The 19,275-nt window shown below is 48.5% G+C and overlaps 1 protein-coding gene across 3 annotated transcripts; it reads left to right on the top strand.

Moving 5' to 3' along the window:
* The first annotated feature begins 9,560 nt into the window (after window positions 1-9,560).
* On the top strand, window positions 9,561-18,617 carry LOC137160457 (arf-GAP with dual PH domain-containing protein 1-like). Of its 3 annotated transcripts, none has more exons than XM_067559017.1 (11): window positions 9,561-9,766; window positions 10,918-11,048; window positions 12,063-12,154; window positions 12,238-12,320; window positions 13,845-13,957; window positions 14,458-14,604; window positions 14,997-15,080; window positions 15,501-15,563; window positions 16,143-16,214; window positions 16,857-17,088; window positions 17,380-18,617. In XM_067559017.1, exons 1-11 carry the CDS (start codon window positions 9,676-9,678, stop codon window positions 17,706-17,708), a joined length of 1,437 nt encoding a protein of 478 aa, XP_067415118.1. In that variant the 5' UTR covers window positions 9,561-9,675; the 3' UTR covers window positions 17,709-18,617. The 3 variants fall into 3 exon arrangements, with proteins under 3 accessions (XP_067415118.1, XP_067415116.1, XP_067415117.1); XM_067559015.1 differs by having other exon boundaries at window positions 17,211-17,508; XM_067559016.1 differs by lacking the exon at window positions 17,380-18,617 and having other exon boundaries at window positions 16,100-16,214; window positions 16,857-17,015.
* The last annotated feature ends 658 nt before the right edge of the window (window positions 18,618-19,275 follow it).

Here is a 19,275-nt window from a genome sequence, read left to right as displayed (position 1 = left end):
ATCAATTTCTTTGATAAATTGATGGACAAATGTAAATGAGTTTGCAGGGTGCAGTATGCAGCACTGAACCTTACAAGACAGCAGTTCCCAGGGTTGCATCTGGGACTGGGGGTGTTTGCTGGGAATCTATCCTATGAGTGGTTGGCCAGAAGCGCTCCTTCACTAAATCAGGGACTGATTACTCGCAGGAGGCTGGGCGTGGACTGACCCAGGAGTGGGTGGTTCACATAGCAAAGCGGGGTAAATCGGTGCCCAGGAGTGAGGAATTGGAGTGACACAGCTACACACCAGTCCAGATTGCAGAGGTGGGGGGAGTCACACTGGACAAATGCATTCACACTCTTGGTGCCCTGCAACTGCATGAGGAGAACATCTCCAGGCTAGTAAAGAGTTGTCAGACATGCCTGCATTCGCCAGTGGCAAAACCTACAATGAATTAAAGGAACAGAGATAAAGGGACACTTTCATCCCTCCTTTATCCCAGTGCCATTCTATTCAGTGGAGTTATATGGTTGTAACTGAGGGCAGAATTTGGCCTACTAAGAGGAGAACAGGTAACTGACAAGAGGTGGTACAGCAGAACCTCAGAGTTATGAACACCAGAGTTACAAACTGACCGGTCAACCACACACCTCATTTGGAACTGGAAGTACGTGATCAGGCAGCAGCAGAGACCAAAAAAAAAGCAAATATAATATAGAACTGTGTTAAACGTAAAAAAAAGGGAAAGCAGCATTTTTTTCCTTCATAGTAAATTTTCAAACCTGTATTAAATCAATGGTCACTTGAAATTTTTGAAAGAACCATAACCTTTTGTTCAGAGTTATGAACAACCTTCATTCCCAAGGTGTTTGTAACTCTGAGGTTCTACTGTATATTCAAAAGCTGCAGACTGAAGACATGAGCATAGTTGGGGGGCAATGCCCCTCCCCCCCCCAAACTGCAAGCCTCAGGCAGGCAGGCACCAACTCTGTGGATGTTATGGGACTCAAGCACCCACAGAAAAAAATAGTGGGTGCTCAGCACCCACCGGGCTGGCTGCAAATCCGCTCTTTGGTGACCTCACCGATCAGCTGTTTGGCGGCTCCCAGGAGTGGAAAGGGCGGGACCAGCCACTTCTGGCTGCTGGGACACTGCTCTGTGCAGCGCAGCAGCTGCTTGCAAGAAACCCTGATTGGGGAGGTGGATTCTGCTCCCTGCCCGGACTCAGCTGCCAGGAACAGGGGCCTAGAGAGCCAAAGCCCCCAATACGTTTTCTGCTCGCTCAACCCCTGTCCCTGGAAGCCGAGGCCAGGCAGGGAACAGAAGCCACCTCCCCAGCCAGTTTCTCTCACAGGCAGCTGCTGCACTGTGGAACAATGGCTGGGAGGGGCCGGCTTCAGCTGGCATTAGAAGCAGCTCCTTCCCGCTTCCCGCCTGGGCCCAGCTGCCAAACAGAGTGGCCAAATGTGTTGGGGGGGCACAGCGGGAGAAGGACAGAGCCCCTTCCCCCACAGGTAACATGTAACAGGGAGAGTGCAGTGGTCAGAGGCTGGGTGCAGAGTGCAGGTGGCTGTGCAGAGGAGATGTGACTGGTCACGTGTCCTCCCCCACCCTTGCCCCGCTTCTTCCCACCCCTGCTCCACCTCTTCCCCTGAGGCCATGCCTCTGCTCACCGGCATCCACTGGCAAAATCAAAAGTTGGCACATAGCCCAGTTGGCCTGATTGGAGTTCCCCCCTCAAATTCAGAAGTGAAACTGCACCTGTGACTGAAGAAGAACAAATTTCAGATCAGGAAACTCTGGAGCAGTGCTTTTCAACCTTTTTTCATTTGCAGACTCCTAAACATTTTCAACAGGTGCAGTTCCCTTTGAAAATCTTAGATATTGTACGCAGACCACTGGGGGGCCCACGGACCACAGGTTGAAAACCACTGCTTTAGAAGAGAGGCAGCAAAGCTGTGTATTTGTTCTGATTTTATTCCCTTGGTTGTTAATAGATTGAGTGTCAGTGCCTCAGAGACGGACTAGCGCAGTATAGCCAACCTAAGCATTCAAAAATCACAAGTCTGTCAGTCTCTCCCCACCCTCCCCAAAACACTACCTAGGGTCCCTGGGTTGGGAACTGCTGGAGATTTTTATTATTATTAACTTATGGAGACTGTACGGGGAATGGCCCACCTCAGGCATTGGTGGGTAAAGGGGGAGATATGCCCCAGGGGTCAGGAGAGCAGAGACACAGCATAGGAGGATATGAAACCTGCCTATCAGTTGTTTTCCTCCCACCTTGACTGCTGGCTCCTCAGTACCCCACCTGGTGGGCTGCTGGGAACCCCAGGTTTCCAACGTCTATGGCTCCAGGCAGCACATCAAGTGCACTGCCCCTGAGTTGAGGCTCCATTCCCTTTCATGGAGAATTTCGAAATTTTTGATTTTCATTCCAAATTGGAACTAAACCAAATTTCGAAATATTAACATCCTCCGTGAAATGGAATTACCTTTCTCCACACAGCCTTAATGCTGAGTGAACCTCTTTATAGCACCCAAGTGGAGAAGGGATAACATTTCTTCCTTGGGCACTATCTCATGAGCGGGATCCCTGAAGAGGATACGGAAGAGGGATACTGGCAGTATGCAGTGAAAGTGGATAAAGTTTCCCTTTGAAATGATTTTTAAGAACAATTGGTCTGAGGCAATTCCACTCCATGTCACAAGGAAGTAAGAAAGACAGTTGCTAAAAGAGCAGGAGGAGGGGAACAGGTCCACAGTGATGGCTGGTCCAAGATTCTTGACTGGATTATAAGATATGAGACTTTACAGAAGATGACATGGTCATCAAGTCAGCAGTTGCAGGTGCTGATCTCTGTGAAAACATGCATCTGTCTCGACTTTTGCAAAGGCCTTTGGCTAGTGTTTTACTTGTACAATCTGGAGACTGAAATCTAAGGAATCTAAGGAAACTAAGGAGTTCACTTCTTTGCAGATGGAGGATAACAGTTCTAGAGACCTCAGCATTGCTCTTTAATCTTTAATAGAGAATGCAGGGAATCAGTAGTTTTGTTGCTAAACATATTAGGCCTATTGCAATTATTAATAATATTTGAAATGATTAATATTGATATGGGAAATCACCAAACACTTATTCATAAATTCCTTTATTAAACCCAAAGGCCAAATAGTACTTATACAATTGCTCTAAATATGCCTGAAAAGCTTAAATAATAAGCAATTCACTACATCCAGACAGTAATAAAACATTTATAAACATTTGATCAAGATACTTAGAAATGAGCAAAACCCAGGTGTGCTCAGACCCATATTGGTTAGCTCCATTGTGGTCAGGCAGGTATTAGCAATGAACCCTTTAAGAGTTTAATTTTTATACTATTTAACAAACAAGTGATGTCATTGCCAATTACTGACTTCAGTGAAAAAACAATTTGAGACTGTTCACTCTTATTTCCAGTCTTAATCCAGGTAAGATTTACAACCTTTTCTTCCCAAGATCTTTCCTTTCCTCGTTCTTGCTGTCCAATAGTTTTCCCATTGCACCTGGGTTCACACAGGCTTTAACATTGGTGTGTAAGCTGGGGAAGGGCTGTGTCTGACAAAAGGAAGAAAGGAGAGCAGCAGGATACGGACCATGGACTTCAGAAAAGCGGACTTTGACTCCCTCAGGGAACTGATGGGCAGGATTCCCTGGGAGGCTAATATGAGGGGGAAAGGAACCCAAGAGAGCTGGCTGTATTTTAAAGAGACCTTATTGAGGGTACAAGAGCAAACCATCCCGATGTGCAGAAAGAATAGCAAATATGGTAGGCGTCCAGCTTGGCTTAACAAAGATGTCCTTGGCGAACTTAAATGCAAAAAAGAAGCTTACAAGAAGTGGAAGCTTGGTCAGATGACTAGGGAGGATTATATAAACACTGCTCGAACGTGCAGGAATGAAATCAGGAAGGCCAAAGCACAATTGGAGTTGCAACTAGCAAGGGACGTGAAGGGGAACAAGAAGGGTTTCTACAGGCATGTTGCCAACAAGAGGAAGATTAGAGAAAGTGTGGGCCCCTTAGAGAATGAGGGAGGCGACCTAGTGACGGAGGATGTGGAGAAAGCTGAGGTACTCAATGTCTTTTTTGCCTCTGTCTTCACAGACAAGATCAGCTCTCAGACTGCTGCACTGGGTGGCACAGAATGGGAAGGAGGCGAACATCCCACAGTGCTGAAGGAACGGGTCCAAGACTATTTAGAAGGATTGGACATTCACAAGTCCATGGGGCCGGATGCAATGCACCCGAGAGTGCTGAGGGAGTTGGCTGAGGTGATTTCAGAGCCGTTGGCTATTATCTTTGAAAGCTCGTGGCAACAGGGGGAGGTCCCTGACGACTGGAAAAAAGCAAATATAGTGCCCATCTTCAAAAAAGGGAGGAAAGAGGATCCAGGGAACTACAGACCTGTCAGCCTCACCTCAATCCCTGGAAAAATCATGGAGCAGGTCCTTAAGGAATCCATTTTAAGGCACTTGGAGGAGAGGAAGGTGATCAGGAACAGTCAACATGGATTCACTAAGGGAAAGTCATGCCTGACCAACCTGATTGCTTTCTATGATGAGGTGACTGGCTCTGTGGATGTAGGGAAGGCGGTGGATGTGATATACCTTGACTTTAGCAAAGCTTTTGATACTGTCTCACACAGTATTCTTATCAGCAAGTTAAAGAAGTATGGGTTGGATGAATGGACTATAAAATGGATAGAGAACTGGCTAGAGCATAGGGCTCAACGAGTAGTGATCAATGGCTCCATGTCTAGCTGGCAACCGGTCACAAGCGGAGTGCCCCAGGGGTCGGTCCTGGGGCCGGTTTTGTTCAACATCTTTATTAATGATCTGGAGGATGGGGTAGATTGCACCCTCAGCAAGTTTGCGGACGACACTAAGCTGGGGGGAGTGGTAGATATCCTGGAGGGTAGGGATAGGATACAGAGTGACCTAAACAAACTGGAGGATTGGGCCAAAAGAAATCTAATGAGGTTCAACAAGGACAAGTGCAGAGTCCTCCACTTAGGAAGGAAGAATCCCATGCACAGCTATAGACTGGGGACCGACGAGCTGGGCAGCAGCTCTGCAGAAAAGGACCTGGGGGTTACGGTGGATAAAAAGCTGGATATGAGTCAGCAGTGTGCCCTGGTTGTCAAGAAGGCTAATGGCATATTGGGCTGCATTAGGAGGGGCATTGCCAGCAGGTCACAGGAAGTGATTATTCCCCTCTATTCGGCATTGGTGAGGCCGCATTTAGAATATTGTGTCCAGTTTTGGGCCCCCCACTACAAAAAGGATGTGGACAAGTTGGAGAGAGTGCAGCGGAGGGCAACCAAAATGATTAGGGGGCTGGAGCATAGGACTTATGAGGAGAGGCTGAGGGAACTGGGCTTGTTTAGTCTGCAAAAGAGAAGAGTGAGGGGGGATTTGATAGTGGCCTTTAACTACCTGAAAGGGGGTTCCAGGGAGGATGGGGCTAGCTGTTCTCGGTGGTGGCAGATGACCGAACAAGGAGCAACGGTCTCAAGTTGCAGGGCGGGAGGTCTAAGTTGGACATTAGGAAAAAGTTTTTTACTAGGAGGGTGGTGAAGCACTGGAATGGGTTACCTAGGGAGGTGGTGGAATCTCCATCCTTAGAGGTTTTTAAGGTGAGGCTTGACAAAGCCCTGGTTGGGATGATATAGCTGAGGTTAGTCCTGCTTTGAGCAGGGGGTTGGACTAGATGACCTCCTGAGGTCCCTTCCAACTCTAATATTCTATGATTCTATGATTTTAGGGCAGATTCTCTGTGTAATTTAAAACCACCTGCAGTCACCCCTATAGGTCAAAGGCCTTCTTTTAATAAACTTTCCTTATCTTATTATTCTTTGAATCAGACATCCTTCCTACTTTATTTCTTTTGGCCTTATAACTCATTATTTCCAAGGCCTTCCTTCTACTTTTTACTCAGGGTCTTTCTTTACAACACACATATATATTTCCTTAACAAAACTTAAGCTAACTTTAATTCTTTAATTTTATACTTATCTTACAGGGCCCTTCAAAAGGGAGGTATTCTATGGTTCTTCGGACCTCTTAGGGAAACTGAAGCAAGGAAGATCAATGCATCATCATGGAGCTCTAGCTGCTATCATCTGCATCGAAAACTGCTTGCAGAGAATGTTTTGTCACTTGTTGACCCTCTGTTATCTCTGCTTTAGTTTCCTTCTTAACAGCCTCAGGAAGTTGATCCTGGTGAGATTGTTTATTCCAGGTGAAGAAGTAATACTTAGCTAACACTACCTGGTACCTGGCTATCCTCATCTGGAAAGTGGCTGAGGAGTATGTCTTTTCCCACAGAAGATCTAACCTCTTTGGATCTCTCTCCCTAGGTGTTGAGCAAGGAGGATCAGATTGTTGGTTTCTTTCTTGCACTATCAAAACTATCAAAGATCTTGCGGGTTAAGTGGTTGCAAATGAATTCAAACCCCTTTCAGGGAACTTTCTTTTGCAGGAAGGGAAACTGGTGTGAGCCACAGATACTTTGAGGGCTCTAGGATGCCCTCATTTATTGAACTAGCTACCTTACTAGGGTCTGCAATATGTGGCACAAACTGTGAGACTTTTTCTGCTCAGCTGCCAGCTCCAGGTCTAGAGGAGAAGTTGCTCAAGGAGCCACAGTGATATCTGGGGATGAATAGAAGAGATAAGGAGGTCCTGTGGCAGGATAAACATCAATCTTTTCATCCTTCTATTCTTTGGAGCAAAACTGAAAGGTGGTCTTCTGAAAGGGATGCTTTGGAGCTCTCATGGGAGAAGAAAGTGCAACCACCCTTGTCCTCTTTTCTGCCTTCTTGGATGTTCAACACTTTTCATGTACAGGCAATGGTGTCCACATGGCCCAGAAAAACTTTGATATCACTGAGCCATAAGGCTATAGAGGTGATACCAGGAGGAACCCAGGAAGCAGGAGGCAACCAAGGGGTAGAAGAAGCCTCACCAAAATGATGATGCTGGAACTGAGAGACCTTGGTTCTGTTCCTGACAACAGGGAGATTAACTTTGGGGTACTCTCGCTCCAAAAACCTGCTGCACTTAGATAGCATGTCAGGGACAATTGAAAGGGGCAAGTGAGGGCGGCTTCCTTATTTGGTACTGAGGAGATAGTAGTAAGAGCCAAGCTGAGGCGAGGTGTGGATCTCCTCAGTGCTGAAAGGTCCCAGGAAGACACAGATGCCACAGACAATGCAGAGGTTCCTGATGCTGAAGTAGCCAAGATAGAAGGGGCCAAAGTACTTGCCACTGAGGCAGAGGGATGGGCTGCTCCAAAGGCCATGGCTGATGTATGACTAGGGCACTGGAAAGAGTAATATGTCCAATGGCTCCTTTACATTTTCTTCCTCACCAGTGAGGGAGAACCCTCATACTGGGAAGCAGTCTTTGGGCCAGCTTCAAGAGCTGGACACAGAGATAGAGGCAGCGCTTGTAGAAGGAGCTGATTCCTTATTGCTTTTGGCACTAGAATTTGGAGAAGAGGACAGTGAGGTTGATGGGCTCTGAAAGGATGACCTCACCATATCTGTGGTATGGATACCAAGGGCTTGGGTCTGTGGGTCTGTGTCTCTGCCCATTAGGGAGCCACTGGTCCTGCATCTTGGTTCAACCAAGTGAGACGGAGATCTCAGTGTGGCCTTCTCTGGCATTTCTGCCCTTGAGGATGTTGCCTTCATGATGCTCTGTAAAAGATGTAATTGAGGAGGGTATCTAGGGCTTAACAGTCTGAATACTAAAGGATTTACAAATTGGGCACCGGCCTGGAATGTGCCCTTTTCCTAAACAGAAGAGGGATCTCATGAGGTCATCTGTGATGGACATTAAACTACCAAACAAAAGACATGGGTTGAAGCCAGTTGTCTTGGCTTTGGTGATTGCAAGAGGGTGCACATCAGCATTGGGAATGCTTGATGGAGGCTAAGGGGGACATTAAGTGTCCAGTGGATCAGGAATCTAACACAGCCTCTAACCCTAACTCCATTTAAAATGAACATCTGCATACAGAAAAAGAGCAAATTCTCCCGAGGGAAAAGAAAGGATCAGCAAGGAAGTGGCAGGCCCCGTCAGTGTCGACTCACTGCCTGCAGAGGTTTGAAGGAACTGAGTGGTTGTTGGGTCATCACCAATGTTTATGCTCTCAGGGGCGTGGGGACACAGGCAGGGTGTATACACAGCCCCGGCAGAATGTGCTGCCCTCATGTGCCCAAAGCACAGCTACAGTGGGAACACGGAAAGCAATCGTCCCAGGAGATCGCGCCATTCCCCTCAGCCCTCGCCTCCCCACCTCAAAGCCCCATTGGCTGAACTGCTCTGTCACTCTTGCCTCTCCTCCAGTCAGCTTCCTCAGGCTGGGGGTGGGGCTGAAGGCCAATTGCCAAACCTCAACTGCCGCAGAACCTTGCGGAACCCTTGGACTCCAACGTTCCAGGCTCCTGTTTGGAGCCTCTCCCTCCCAATCAGGTTCAGGCAGGGGTGGGACTTTCTCCTGAGCGTGGTGCCTTAAGCTCAGGTGCCTCTAAAGTTCACTTTCTACTACCGTAGTGTTTAAAAGCGGCTGCTGCTGTGCAAGGCAGGGTCCCAGCTAGCCCTGGGGTAACACGCCAGATGTTATAACAGCTTACGATCCCCTCTGGCAGTCAGGTCCCATGTCCCTCTCTTTTAGGGTGACCAGAGAGCAAGTGTGAAAAATCGGGACAGGAAGTGGGGAGTAATAGGCACTCACCTAAGAAAAAGCCCTGAATATCGGGACTATCCCTATAAAATCAGGACATCCAGTCACCCTACTCTCTTCTGTCCTCCACAGAGATCGGGTCACATGAACTAGCTGTCTCTCACTCACACACTCATAGCCACAGATCAGGTCACAAGTTCTTACCACTTCTCCCCCTTCAGTCCGTACGACAAATCTCCAGACTTCCTTTAAAGGAGCTGCAGTTTAGTCCATGTTGGTGGGACCAGGACACAGGCTGCTCTGTCAGTTACAGGGTGTGTGCTGTGGTTGTTTTCAGCCACGTCAATACGCCTCAAGAAACAAGCTGCAGGACCTCTTGAAATATGCGATCTAGTGGTAATAGCAGGGGAGTGGGCGTTAGGACACCCAACTTTGCCACTGACTTATTGTGTGACCTCTTAACCTCTCTCTGCCTCACCCTCCCCATCTGTAAAATGGAGATAATATCTACTTTGCAGGGAGTTTGCAAGACTTCATAAATGCTTATAAAGCACTTTAAGATCTTCTGATGAACGTGGCAAATTATTAATTATAAAACGGCCAGGTGGCCATTAGTCCTGACATGGCATGTCGCCTCTGAGCCATGGCCATGCTGCTTTTAGTGACTTGCCTGCTGCTTATGTTCTTTTCCTGGGGCCTCCTGTCCTTGTACCAGCAGAAATGCGGAAAAACCAGTTCTGTGGTTAATTGCTGCACTTCCCTTCAGTTCACGCCCACAGAGTTGGTCTCCTCCTCAGCCTGTCTGCTTTCCCTTTGCTGTTCTCTGTCAACCCAATGGGGCTCGCTGTCCGGTTTTATTAACCCTACTGATTCCCTCCCACCCCTCCGCCCCAAAAGTCTTTTCCTGGACCCTTCTCCCTTGGGTGAGTGGCCTGCCCAAGGGCAGCTATTGGATACAATGGCTGGAAAGGATGACAAGAATATGAAAGCCCTAAGGGAAGTGTGGAGAAGAGCTGAGAATGTCTTGTGTGCAGACTGTGGGAAGCCAGGTGAGTCTCTGGAGGCTCAGTAATATAGGTGGGGGGAGAGGCTGCAGTGGAGAGAAGAGACAGGTAGCAGAGATGAGTCCAAATTGGGGCTTGGTGTTGGGAAGAAAGTTTCATAGGAGGGGCAGCCGCAGTAGCCAGCTTTGGGGACGAAGCTGAGGAGTGGGTGTTGGAAACAGTGTCTAGCCTAGAGGCAGCATTGTGTCAGGTAGGTTGTGATGGTTTGGCATGAGTTGTCTGGAGGAGTTTCTCCTTGGGGAAGAGTTATGGTGGGAGAGTCACTGGCCTACCTGGACTCTAGGTGCAGGCCACAGGGACTTGTTTTCTGTGTGGAGATGGTACCTGGATAGGAGAGATCCAACTGTGTGCAGTGAAGGAACAACAGGGACATCCCACAGCTTGAAGTGCAGTGAGATGGGGAGACTGTGCAGCCACACCACCGTGGGCTGTTGTCATGTCAGAGCTGAGAAATGATTCGGGGTCAGGCCCAGTCAAGACTTGACAGAAAAGCTTCTGAAGAAATCGCAGATGTTGCAGAATTCAACAGGGCATCCTCTCCTCTGAGCCAGCAGTGAACCAATCATGTTGTTCTACTAGAAGTGCCTAGAAATCCAAGGTCCTAATCCTGGAGTGACATTAAAAGACCCCATGGTACTTTCAGCAAATGAGAGTGTTAGCCCAAAATTCAATTTTTGGCAATTAATCACATTTTACCTTTCTAATTCCTACTAGTTTCAATTGGATTCAGTATTGTTCTTCACTTCCTGTGTTGAACAGTGTTGTGTTGTATGTTGCTGTGCATTGTTAAATAGCTGCCCTATTCCACCCAGAGGTGGCTGCATTTCTGTATTGGGTGAGTGATTCTCAGGGGGCGAGAGAGAGAGTCTGTAAAGTGTTTTGGGATCCTTCAAAATAAAATGCAAAATATAAATATAAGATCATTATCCTACTGCTTGGAGCAGGGGGAAGGATGAAATAATGATGATGCATATTATTAGCTGGTGTCTATTCCCCAGCAGGTGACTGACTAACTCAGCTCATGTGAAATTGAAGCCCTCTGCATCTGTTTCCCTGGGAGCCTTGCCAGCACATTTCTCAGTCATGGCATATCTGTCTTGAGAACCTGCCACTGATCCCTTTTCATTTACCCTCAGATCCTGACTGGGCATCTTATACTTTGGGTGTCTTTATCTGCCTGAGCTGCTCAGGGATCCACCGCAATATCCCTGACATCAGTAAAGTCAAATCACTGAGGATGGACCACTGGGATGAGGCCCAGGTGCAGGTGAGAATCTTCTTACCTGCATCTCTGCTGCAGTGCAACTTGAGTCTGGGTTCTTGGTTTATAGCACTCAGTTTCTTGGGTCCTAGGAAATCGAAACCACATGATCAGGCCTTGTGACTCATGCTGTTGGACATTCCCTTTGATTTCGTAACTATACTCTTTGCTAGTAATTGGGTTTTTAATATTCCAGGGGAGATTCCCCCTATCCCATCCCTCCCCCAACTTGATGGAGGATGAACTTGCCCTTTGGTGGAGAGAGTGAAGGCCATGGCTCTGCGTTATTCCTGTGTCATGTTATTTTGACTAGGGTGGAAGTCTGTTTGAAACATACCCTGCCAAGACCTAGGGTCCCCTTTGCTGCACAGAACCGATTCCCCCCAAACAGCACCATGGAGACCAGGTGCTAGATCTCATGCAGGATTCAAAAGTCCTAGCATGGTCTCCCTTCCACCTCCAACTGGAAGACTCCACGCTCTGGGAAAAGCTTCCAAATAGTGCTGGATCCCAGCGGACAATGGGATCTATGGGAGCTCGACTTCTCTACCCACAGTTCCCCTGGGCACTCATCAGGTCTCCCTGGAGGCCATGCAAAATCATCCATATTGCACCACTCTTTGGAGAGGAGCTGGGAACTCTGGGATATGTTCTCAAAAGGCTTTGCTGCTGACACAATCAAATGCAGCATTAGTGTGCACACGGGATGTAACAGCAAGACCACTAAACGCATGTACACGTGCTGAATGGATGTGCATTGCTCCCACGGTAACCACTTTCGAGATAATTATATTGGGTTAAGTACAATCGAGGTAACACTTTAACACAGACAAGGCCTTTTCAGACTCGATAGAAACCCACCCTTCTGCAGTCACTCTTCCAGGGACATTTCAGTGGATGGGAAAGGAGGTCTGCTTAAAGCTCATTCAATAGCTATGCACTATGTGAGTGGGGTGAGGAAGGCCCACAATGGCATTTGCATCAAAGAGAAGGCGCTGACTCTCTTGTCTTATTTTGCAGTTCCTGGAGCAGCATGGGAACGCAGTGGCTAAAGCCATGTATGAGGCTCATATCCCCATTTACTATTACCAGCCAACCCACGCCGACTGCCAGTAAGAGTTATTACTTAAGAGAGGGTTGTCACTTCCTGGATCCTTTGGTCTGTCACTAAGCCCCACATTGTGTCACCCCACAGAGCCCTGAGGGAGCAATGGATAAGGGCCAAGTACGAACGCAAGGAATTCACAGAGCCAGGGAGACAGTTGCCGTATTCCAATGGTAAGAGCACGGCATGGATTTATCCCTCAATTTATACTGCCCCAGCCCAGGCTGGGTGCTGACTGGACACTGTCATGAGAAAGCTCACAGCACTGACATCTCCGCTGGCCCTGTCGGCATTACTGTACTTACAGGGCATTATTTTGAGGAAGCTAATGGTGCTGCCATCTTGGCTGGGCGCTGCCACATGGAAGCTTACAAAACTAGTGTCCCAGCTGGCACTGATGGGGCACCAACGTGATGGAGTTCACAGTGCTGATCTAGCCAGGGCCCCATGCTAAGGAATCACTGTCTTCCTCCACCCCACTTCCAAAGACCACAGTGGTCATATCTGAAGTTCTCCTGTCAGTGCAGCAAAACAAACTCCTGCACCTGAGGGCATACCGAATGAAGCAGGCAGGGTTCTGGGTCAGTGCCAAGTGCCTACGTGTGGCGGGCTGGGAGGCGGAGGCGTACATGCAGAGAGCGAGCTCTCTCACACACCTAGCCAGGCTCCCAGGAGGTGAAGAGGAGCGAGGGGAATGCTTTAGTGAACATCTGCTTCATTGCTAGGTGGAGGTGCCTGCAACTGGGGAGCCCTACCCAGGGAGAGGTTACGATTAGATAATAAGACAGAAAATACCATATTGCCTCTTTATAAATCCATGGTATACCCACATCTTGAATACTGCCTGCAGATCTGGTCGCCCCATCTCAAAAAAGATATACTGGAATTGGAAAAGGTACAGAAAAGGGCAACTGAAATGATTAGGGGTGTGTAAAAGCTTCCATATGAGGAGAGTTTAAGAAGACTGGGACTTTTCAGCTTAGAAAAGAGACGACTAAAGGGGGAGATGATAGAGGTCTACAAAATCATGACTGCTGAGGAGAAAGTAAAAAAGAAGTGTTGTTTATGACTTCTCATAACATAAAAGCTAGGGGTCACCAAATGAAATTAATAGGCAGCAGGTTTAAAATGAACTAAAGGAAGTATTTCTTCACTCAATGCATAGTCAACCTGTGGTACTCCTTGCCAGAAGATGTTGTGAAGGCCAAGATTATAAGGGGGTTCAAAAAAGAACTAGATAAGTTCATGGAGGATAAGTCCATCCATGACTATTTGCCAGGATAGGCAGGAATTGCTGTTTGCCAGAGGCTGGGAATGGCTGATGGGATGAATCATTTGATGATTGCCTGTTCTGTTAATTCCCTCTGAAGCCCCTGGCATTGGCCACTGTCGGAAGACAGGATACTGGGCTAGACGGACCATTGATCTGACCCAGTATGGTCGTTCTTATGTTCTTATGTCCTTCCCCTCACACATTCTCTCTCTCTTCCCTCTGTAGCCAGTCACAAGCGAGCCTGGCGCAGGGCTCCATTCCCCCAGACAGAGCTTTCCACTGGAGAGGTGGCAGAGATATGCCGCATGGCGCTCCGTCCCTGGGGGAGGACACACACGCAGTCTGGAAACGCTGGCTGGCTGCAGCTCTCTAGTGCCCACTGTGCCCAATGGGTACCTTCTCAGACTGGCCTCTCTGTTTCTAGGGCTGAAGGAAGGGATCCTATGGAAACGGGGCCGGGATAATGGGCAGTTCTTACCCCGCAAGTTTCTGCTGTCTGAGAGAGAAGGGTGTCTCAAGTACTTCACCAAACAGGACGTGAGTATGGCCTATTTGGAGGGCAGCCAGCACCTGCCTCTCAGTGCACCCCCAACCTGGGGAGAATGCCCCGTGCTGGTGTCAGGGAGACATTTCTATTCTCCGCACACAGTCTTGAAGATGTCTCTCCCATCAGTGCACCCCACCCTGAGACACAGCACCCCTTCCTAGTGAAAGGGAGATCATTGCCATTCTCTATATTCCTAGTCAGATTCTCCCTCAGCGCTGCCAGCACAGCCCAACCTGGAGAGAGAGCCCTTTCATAGTACATGGAGACATTACTCTTCACCCCATACTCTTCCCTTCACAGTCAGTGCACCCAAATCACTGGAGCACTCCCCCTCCTGGTGCTAGGAAAGCCTTTGCACTCTCTGTCCTGAGGACTCCTCTCCCCTTGCCCTGTCAGTGCACCTCAGTTTCTAGCCAATGGTTTCTTTCCCATCTGTATCTGCAGGGCAGCCTGCAGGGTGAGATCTCACCGATTCCATTTCCTTTCTCAGGCAAAAGAGCCCAAAATAAGTATTAAAATTGACACGATCAACGCCACATTCCAGCCAGTGAAGATCAGGAACCCCAATGGCCTGCAGATCACCTACCTCAAGGACAACAAGACCCGCAATATCTTCCTCTACCACAAGGACGGAAAGGTACAGGGGCCCATCCTAGCACTAGGCAGCAGTTCCAGCCTTCAGCCACAGCAGGCGCTGGAGGGGATGGTCTAGGAAAATGCCGGCAGAACCCCTGTACTAAATGTTGTGGGAGAGCTGCCTGTGTGTGTGTGTGTGTGGGTGGCGGGGATGCCCCTGTAACGAAAGGGGCAGGAGTACTGGCTGGGAGATGAGTTGCTCTAAGGTATAATCTGGGAGCCAATGTAGGAATTGGTATACAGGCTTTTGGGAGGAAACTGAGGAACACTGTGAGAGTGTGGGCCATAGGAGGAGCTCACAGACCTTCCCAAGGAGTTGTCTGGAGCGATGGGTTGGGCAGTTCAGCACTGGTTACTCTGAAGCTCTCTCTCCTGTGTTGTTTCCCTCCCCAGGAAATAGTGGACTGGTTCAATGCCATACGTGCTATGCAGGCTCATTACCTGAAGGTGGCCTTTCCTGTTGCCAGTGATAATGAGGTAAGAGCCCACCTGAGAGTAATAACCAGCCTCCTGCGGGTATCGAACCCCACCCAGCTAGAGAAACGTATCTGTTCTCTCAGAGACCACCAGGGGAAGGACTCAGCATTGTGGCTTGGCACACTAAAAGTGCTGCGGTCACCGGTTAGAGAGGCCCGAGATGGGCAGCGAAGAGCTACTCTCTAACACACCCCCCTGAGACAGCCCTCGCCCTTGACAAAGCAGGTCATGTGACATTAGCAGATGGAACGTAAAAGGGGATTTAAATCAGCAATGGAGAGAGGAACAAGAAGAAGGATGGAGAAGAGAGGGAGATAGAGTAGTTGGAGAGCTGAAGACAGGCTGAGAGAGAGGGAGTGAGCAAGAAGAACCGGCTAAAGTGAAAAGTGTGCAGGGATATACCATTCTCCTTTCATGCAGATCAAAAGCCGACTGATGCAGAATTTCCTGAAGGAGGGATACATGGAGAAGACTGGCCCCAAGGTAAGATGGGATGGCACAAGGAATCTAACTGAAGGGGAGATGCCACAGAGACACTAGGGTTCTTGACCCACTCTCCTTCATTTCAGAGAGTTCTCATGTTTGTCTTCATATCCCCAGACTTCTCAAAGACCCATGGCAATGGTGCTCCATGCATCAGCCAGGGCAGAGCTAGGGTGTCATCAGGGAGCAGTAAGGGTGGCAATGAGGAGTTGCAAAATTAGATGAATATGGAGGCTGAATTCCTCACTCATCCCACAAGAGTAGGTTCATCAAGTGTGTGTACGTGTGTTCATGTGTCCCTAGATGGACCTTGGAGACTGAACTTCCCTGTCACCTAAGCTCACCTGGGTGAGAAGTCTGTATGCTAGTGGAGAAAGTCAGCACTGAAAGAAAATCCTTACTGAACGCCCTTCTCACCTCGGCAGAAATGGGCTCCCTCCAGGGGAGGGATTTTGATCCCAGTTTGTGTATCTAGAACTAGATGAAGCCCAGGATTTGAATGAAATGCAGTAGCAATTCCCCTCTCTCCCCCGCAGAGGGCACTCTCCTCCTATAAATGTCCCCTCTTCACCTCTACAGCAGAGAGAGGCATTCAAGAAGCGCTGGTTCACACTGGATCACCGCAGACTCATGTATTTCAAGGATCCACTGGTATGTCAAGAGCTTGGGCTGCATTCAGTTCTATGGATCGTGCGGGGCTTTGGGGCAAGGAACAGCCAGAGGGTCCCTTTCGCTGCTGGGGAGAAGGCAAGACAACTCCCCAAATGTCCATCAAGAGACGCCTGGCCTCCCCTGTCCACACACATCCCTTCCCCACCACCCAGGCGTTCCACTCCCCTCAGCCCAATTCCTGTGCCTGCTACAGTCCTGCAAGCAATGGGAAGCAGGTTATAATGGAGATATGGTGGAAGTGATGCTAGCTCAAGAGAGCAGGAAAGAGGGACAGGAGACCCTTCTTATCCAGCCACCCTCTGCGTAACCCCCTTAATGCCCTTCCAAAGCCTCCAGTTCCTCCTATTTTCTTTGGTCTTTTGTTCTAGAGATCACTGCTTAGCCCCCACTTTCCCAAATCCCATCCCCTCTTAGTTGCTTCCTCTGAGTATAACTCACCTGGTGTCTGAACTGCCAGTCACTTTATCTCCTTTGTTGTCGCCTCTCCTTAGACCTTCTGCACTCACCTGCTCTGCCCCGTCTCTCAAACTTCCCTAGCTCAGGTGTTGCTGGGACTATGTCTGTCCGGATGCCTGCAAATCCCTCCCCATGACAGATCTGCCTTTCCCTCCTGCTGCGTAGGATGCATTTGCTAAAGGCGAGGTGTTCGTGGGCAGTAGGGAGCATGGATACCGTGTCAAGCAAGGGCTGCCACCAGGGACTCAGGGCAGCTTCTCTTGGCAGTACGGCCTCACCATAGTCACTCCCGACCGGGAGTATCTCTTCACCTGCGAGACAGAGAGTGACCAGCAGGACTGGATCGCGGCCTTCAATCGGGTCATTGAGCAGCCCATGACCCCCCAGGAGTATGCAAGTAAGTACCAGGATGGCATTAATTTCCCTCCACCTGCACCCTCCCACCAGCCCCATAACAGAGAGAGCTCTGGCTGGTCTGTCTCCCTGCTCTGACACACCCTCTATTTGCCTTCCCTACAGTTGAAGCCTACTTCAAGCTCAGCTCCTAAGAACCCCCAGGAGAACCAGATTGCAGCGTTAATCTGCCTGATCCCTTTGGGAGGGTGCTATGGGAGAGAAGAGGTGCTGTGCGCCAGAGAATCTAGACTCTCCCAGTGCTTCATGATTTGGATCACTTTTTCTTAAACAGATCAACCAACCTCCCTCTGTTGCGGGGGTCAAATTAGGCTGTACCCCTTTAAATGGAAGACACATTCGGAGGGTGACCACTCAAAGCAACCCCTCCCTCAGACCACGCCTAAGAAATGTTGTGATCTGATTGGAGACTGGAAGGGTCTGTCAGCCAATCAGGCTTTGAGTACCAGGAATGGTGAAGGAGGGGCATTGTATTTTGAACTTCCATCACCATTCCCTACAGGAAAAAGGGGAAGCCACCATAAAAGTGGCAATAGCCAAGCACTCTGTCAAAATGGGTGGTTTGCAGGGTGTAGTGCAGCTCTGGCAGGGAGCAGAGAGTAATTTAGAAGTAATTATAACATTACACGGAAACGGCTTCTCAGTTGCTTAGTGAGAATTGAATTTTTCTGGAAATATAATGACATTTGATCATTGTAAATCCAGGAAGGATGTTTAGAAAATTAGTTCTACAGCCAGAATTGGCACCTTCTTTTTTCTCCATTACCAAGCCAGAGGCACACAACGTCACAGACTCAACAGCCACAGCCTTCTCAAGTCACATATTCACAGGCGACCTTCCTCCAAATTCTGTTGTGAAGATTATAGAACTGATGTGTACGTGTGTATATATGTTAGGGAATCACTGATACCAGTATGGGGAAGACACTGTATGACTAGCAATAGTAGGGCAAAGGCTGAAGCTGTTTTCATTCTGAGCTGCACGTTTGAACAATTGTGTGTGGTCCATGATGATAATACCTAGTTCTTGTCTAGCACTTTTAAGCTATAGGCCTCAAAGCACTTTACAAAGGAACAAGTATCATCATCCCTATTTTACAGATGGAGAAACTGAGGCATGGGGAGGTGAAGTGATTTGGTCAAGCTCACCCAGCAGAGCAGTGACAGAGCCAAAAACAGAACCCAGGTTTCCTGATTCCCAATTCAGGGCTCTATCCAATAGGCCATGCTGCCTCCACAGAAGTGTAATACGCTGGGTTGGCATGTGTGTTCATGTCTTCCTACTAGTGCCAGGCCCCAGCATCTATAACAGCCTGCTACTTACGCACACCTAAAGGAGTTCTTCGTTAGCTCAAACGGCCTGTGTTCTGGATCCTGGAAGTTGCAAGTTCAACCTTACTGATATCTAATGTCTTCACAGTTTGTTACACGAGCAGCAAGTGTATGTCCATATTGTCTATTAACGGGGGCTAAATGGAGTTAATGGTGTGCTCAGTAATGTAATATGCTCATAAAGAAATGAATAAAAAAAACTCATGGTAGTTTATCGTTTCTTAAGTGAATGCCTGTTCAGTTAAATGTTAAACCAAAGGACTCTTTCTTGGAGGAAAAAAGGTAACATGATAGCAGAATAAAGGAGACATAGTCCGTGTTCTTCTACAGTGAGCAGACCGGGCCATGACTATTCTATCAAAGTTACACCCTGAAAAGAGTGAATACAACCCTACCTCACTTTCCTTCTCTGCCCCTGTCGGGATCCCTTTCTGCCTTTTGACCTGGGACCACCATGACTTGAGGGGACTTTCCATCTTCTGATGAACTCACCTCACATTCAGGGATGAAGATGGTGGTTGACAGCCTCGTTCACCTGGCACAATGACACTCTCTACCGTGAGGGTAAAGCTCATCTGTGCAGGAGACAGCACTTTCTCTCGAGGGCTGCTCTGAGATTGTGGAAAGAACTCCCCCAGCAACTAAGGACCATCACAAACCTCACCCCTTCCTCTGTAAGTGCAAGGCGCCTTTCTTTGTCCTGCCTTCGCCAATAAAAACACAGAGCAGTGTGTATAATAAAAAGAACAACCTGCCAAAATAAAACCCTACCAAAACAAAACCCTTCACTGCACACATAATTCTCGCCCTGGGGACAGGAAGAGCGTGAGCATGAAAC

The sequence above is a fragment of the Emydura macquarii genome, unplaced genomic scaffold (genome assembly GCF_026122565.2).
Source record: "Emydura macquarii macquarii isolate MOO-44397 ecotype Brisbane River unplaced genomic scaffold, CSIRO-AGI_Emac_v2 contig_2205, whole genome shotgun sequence".
NCBI lineage: Eukaryota > Metazoa > Chordata > Testudines > Chelidae > Emydura > Emydura macquarii.
This window is presented reverse-complemented; position numbering and strand designations above follow the sequence as displayed.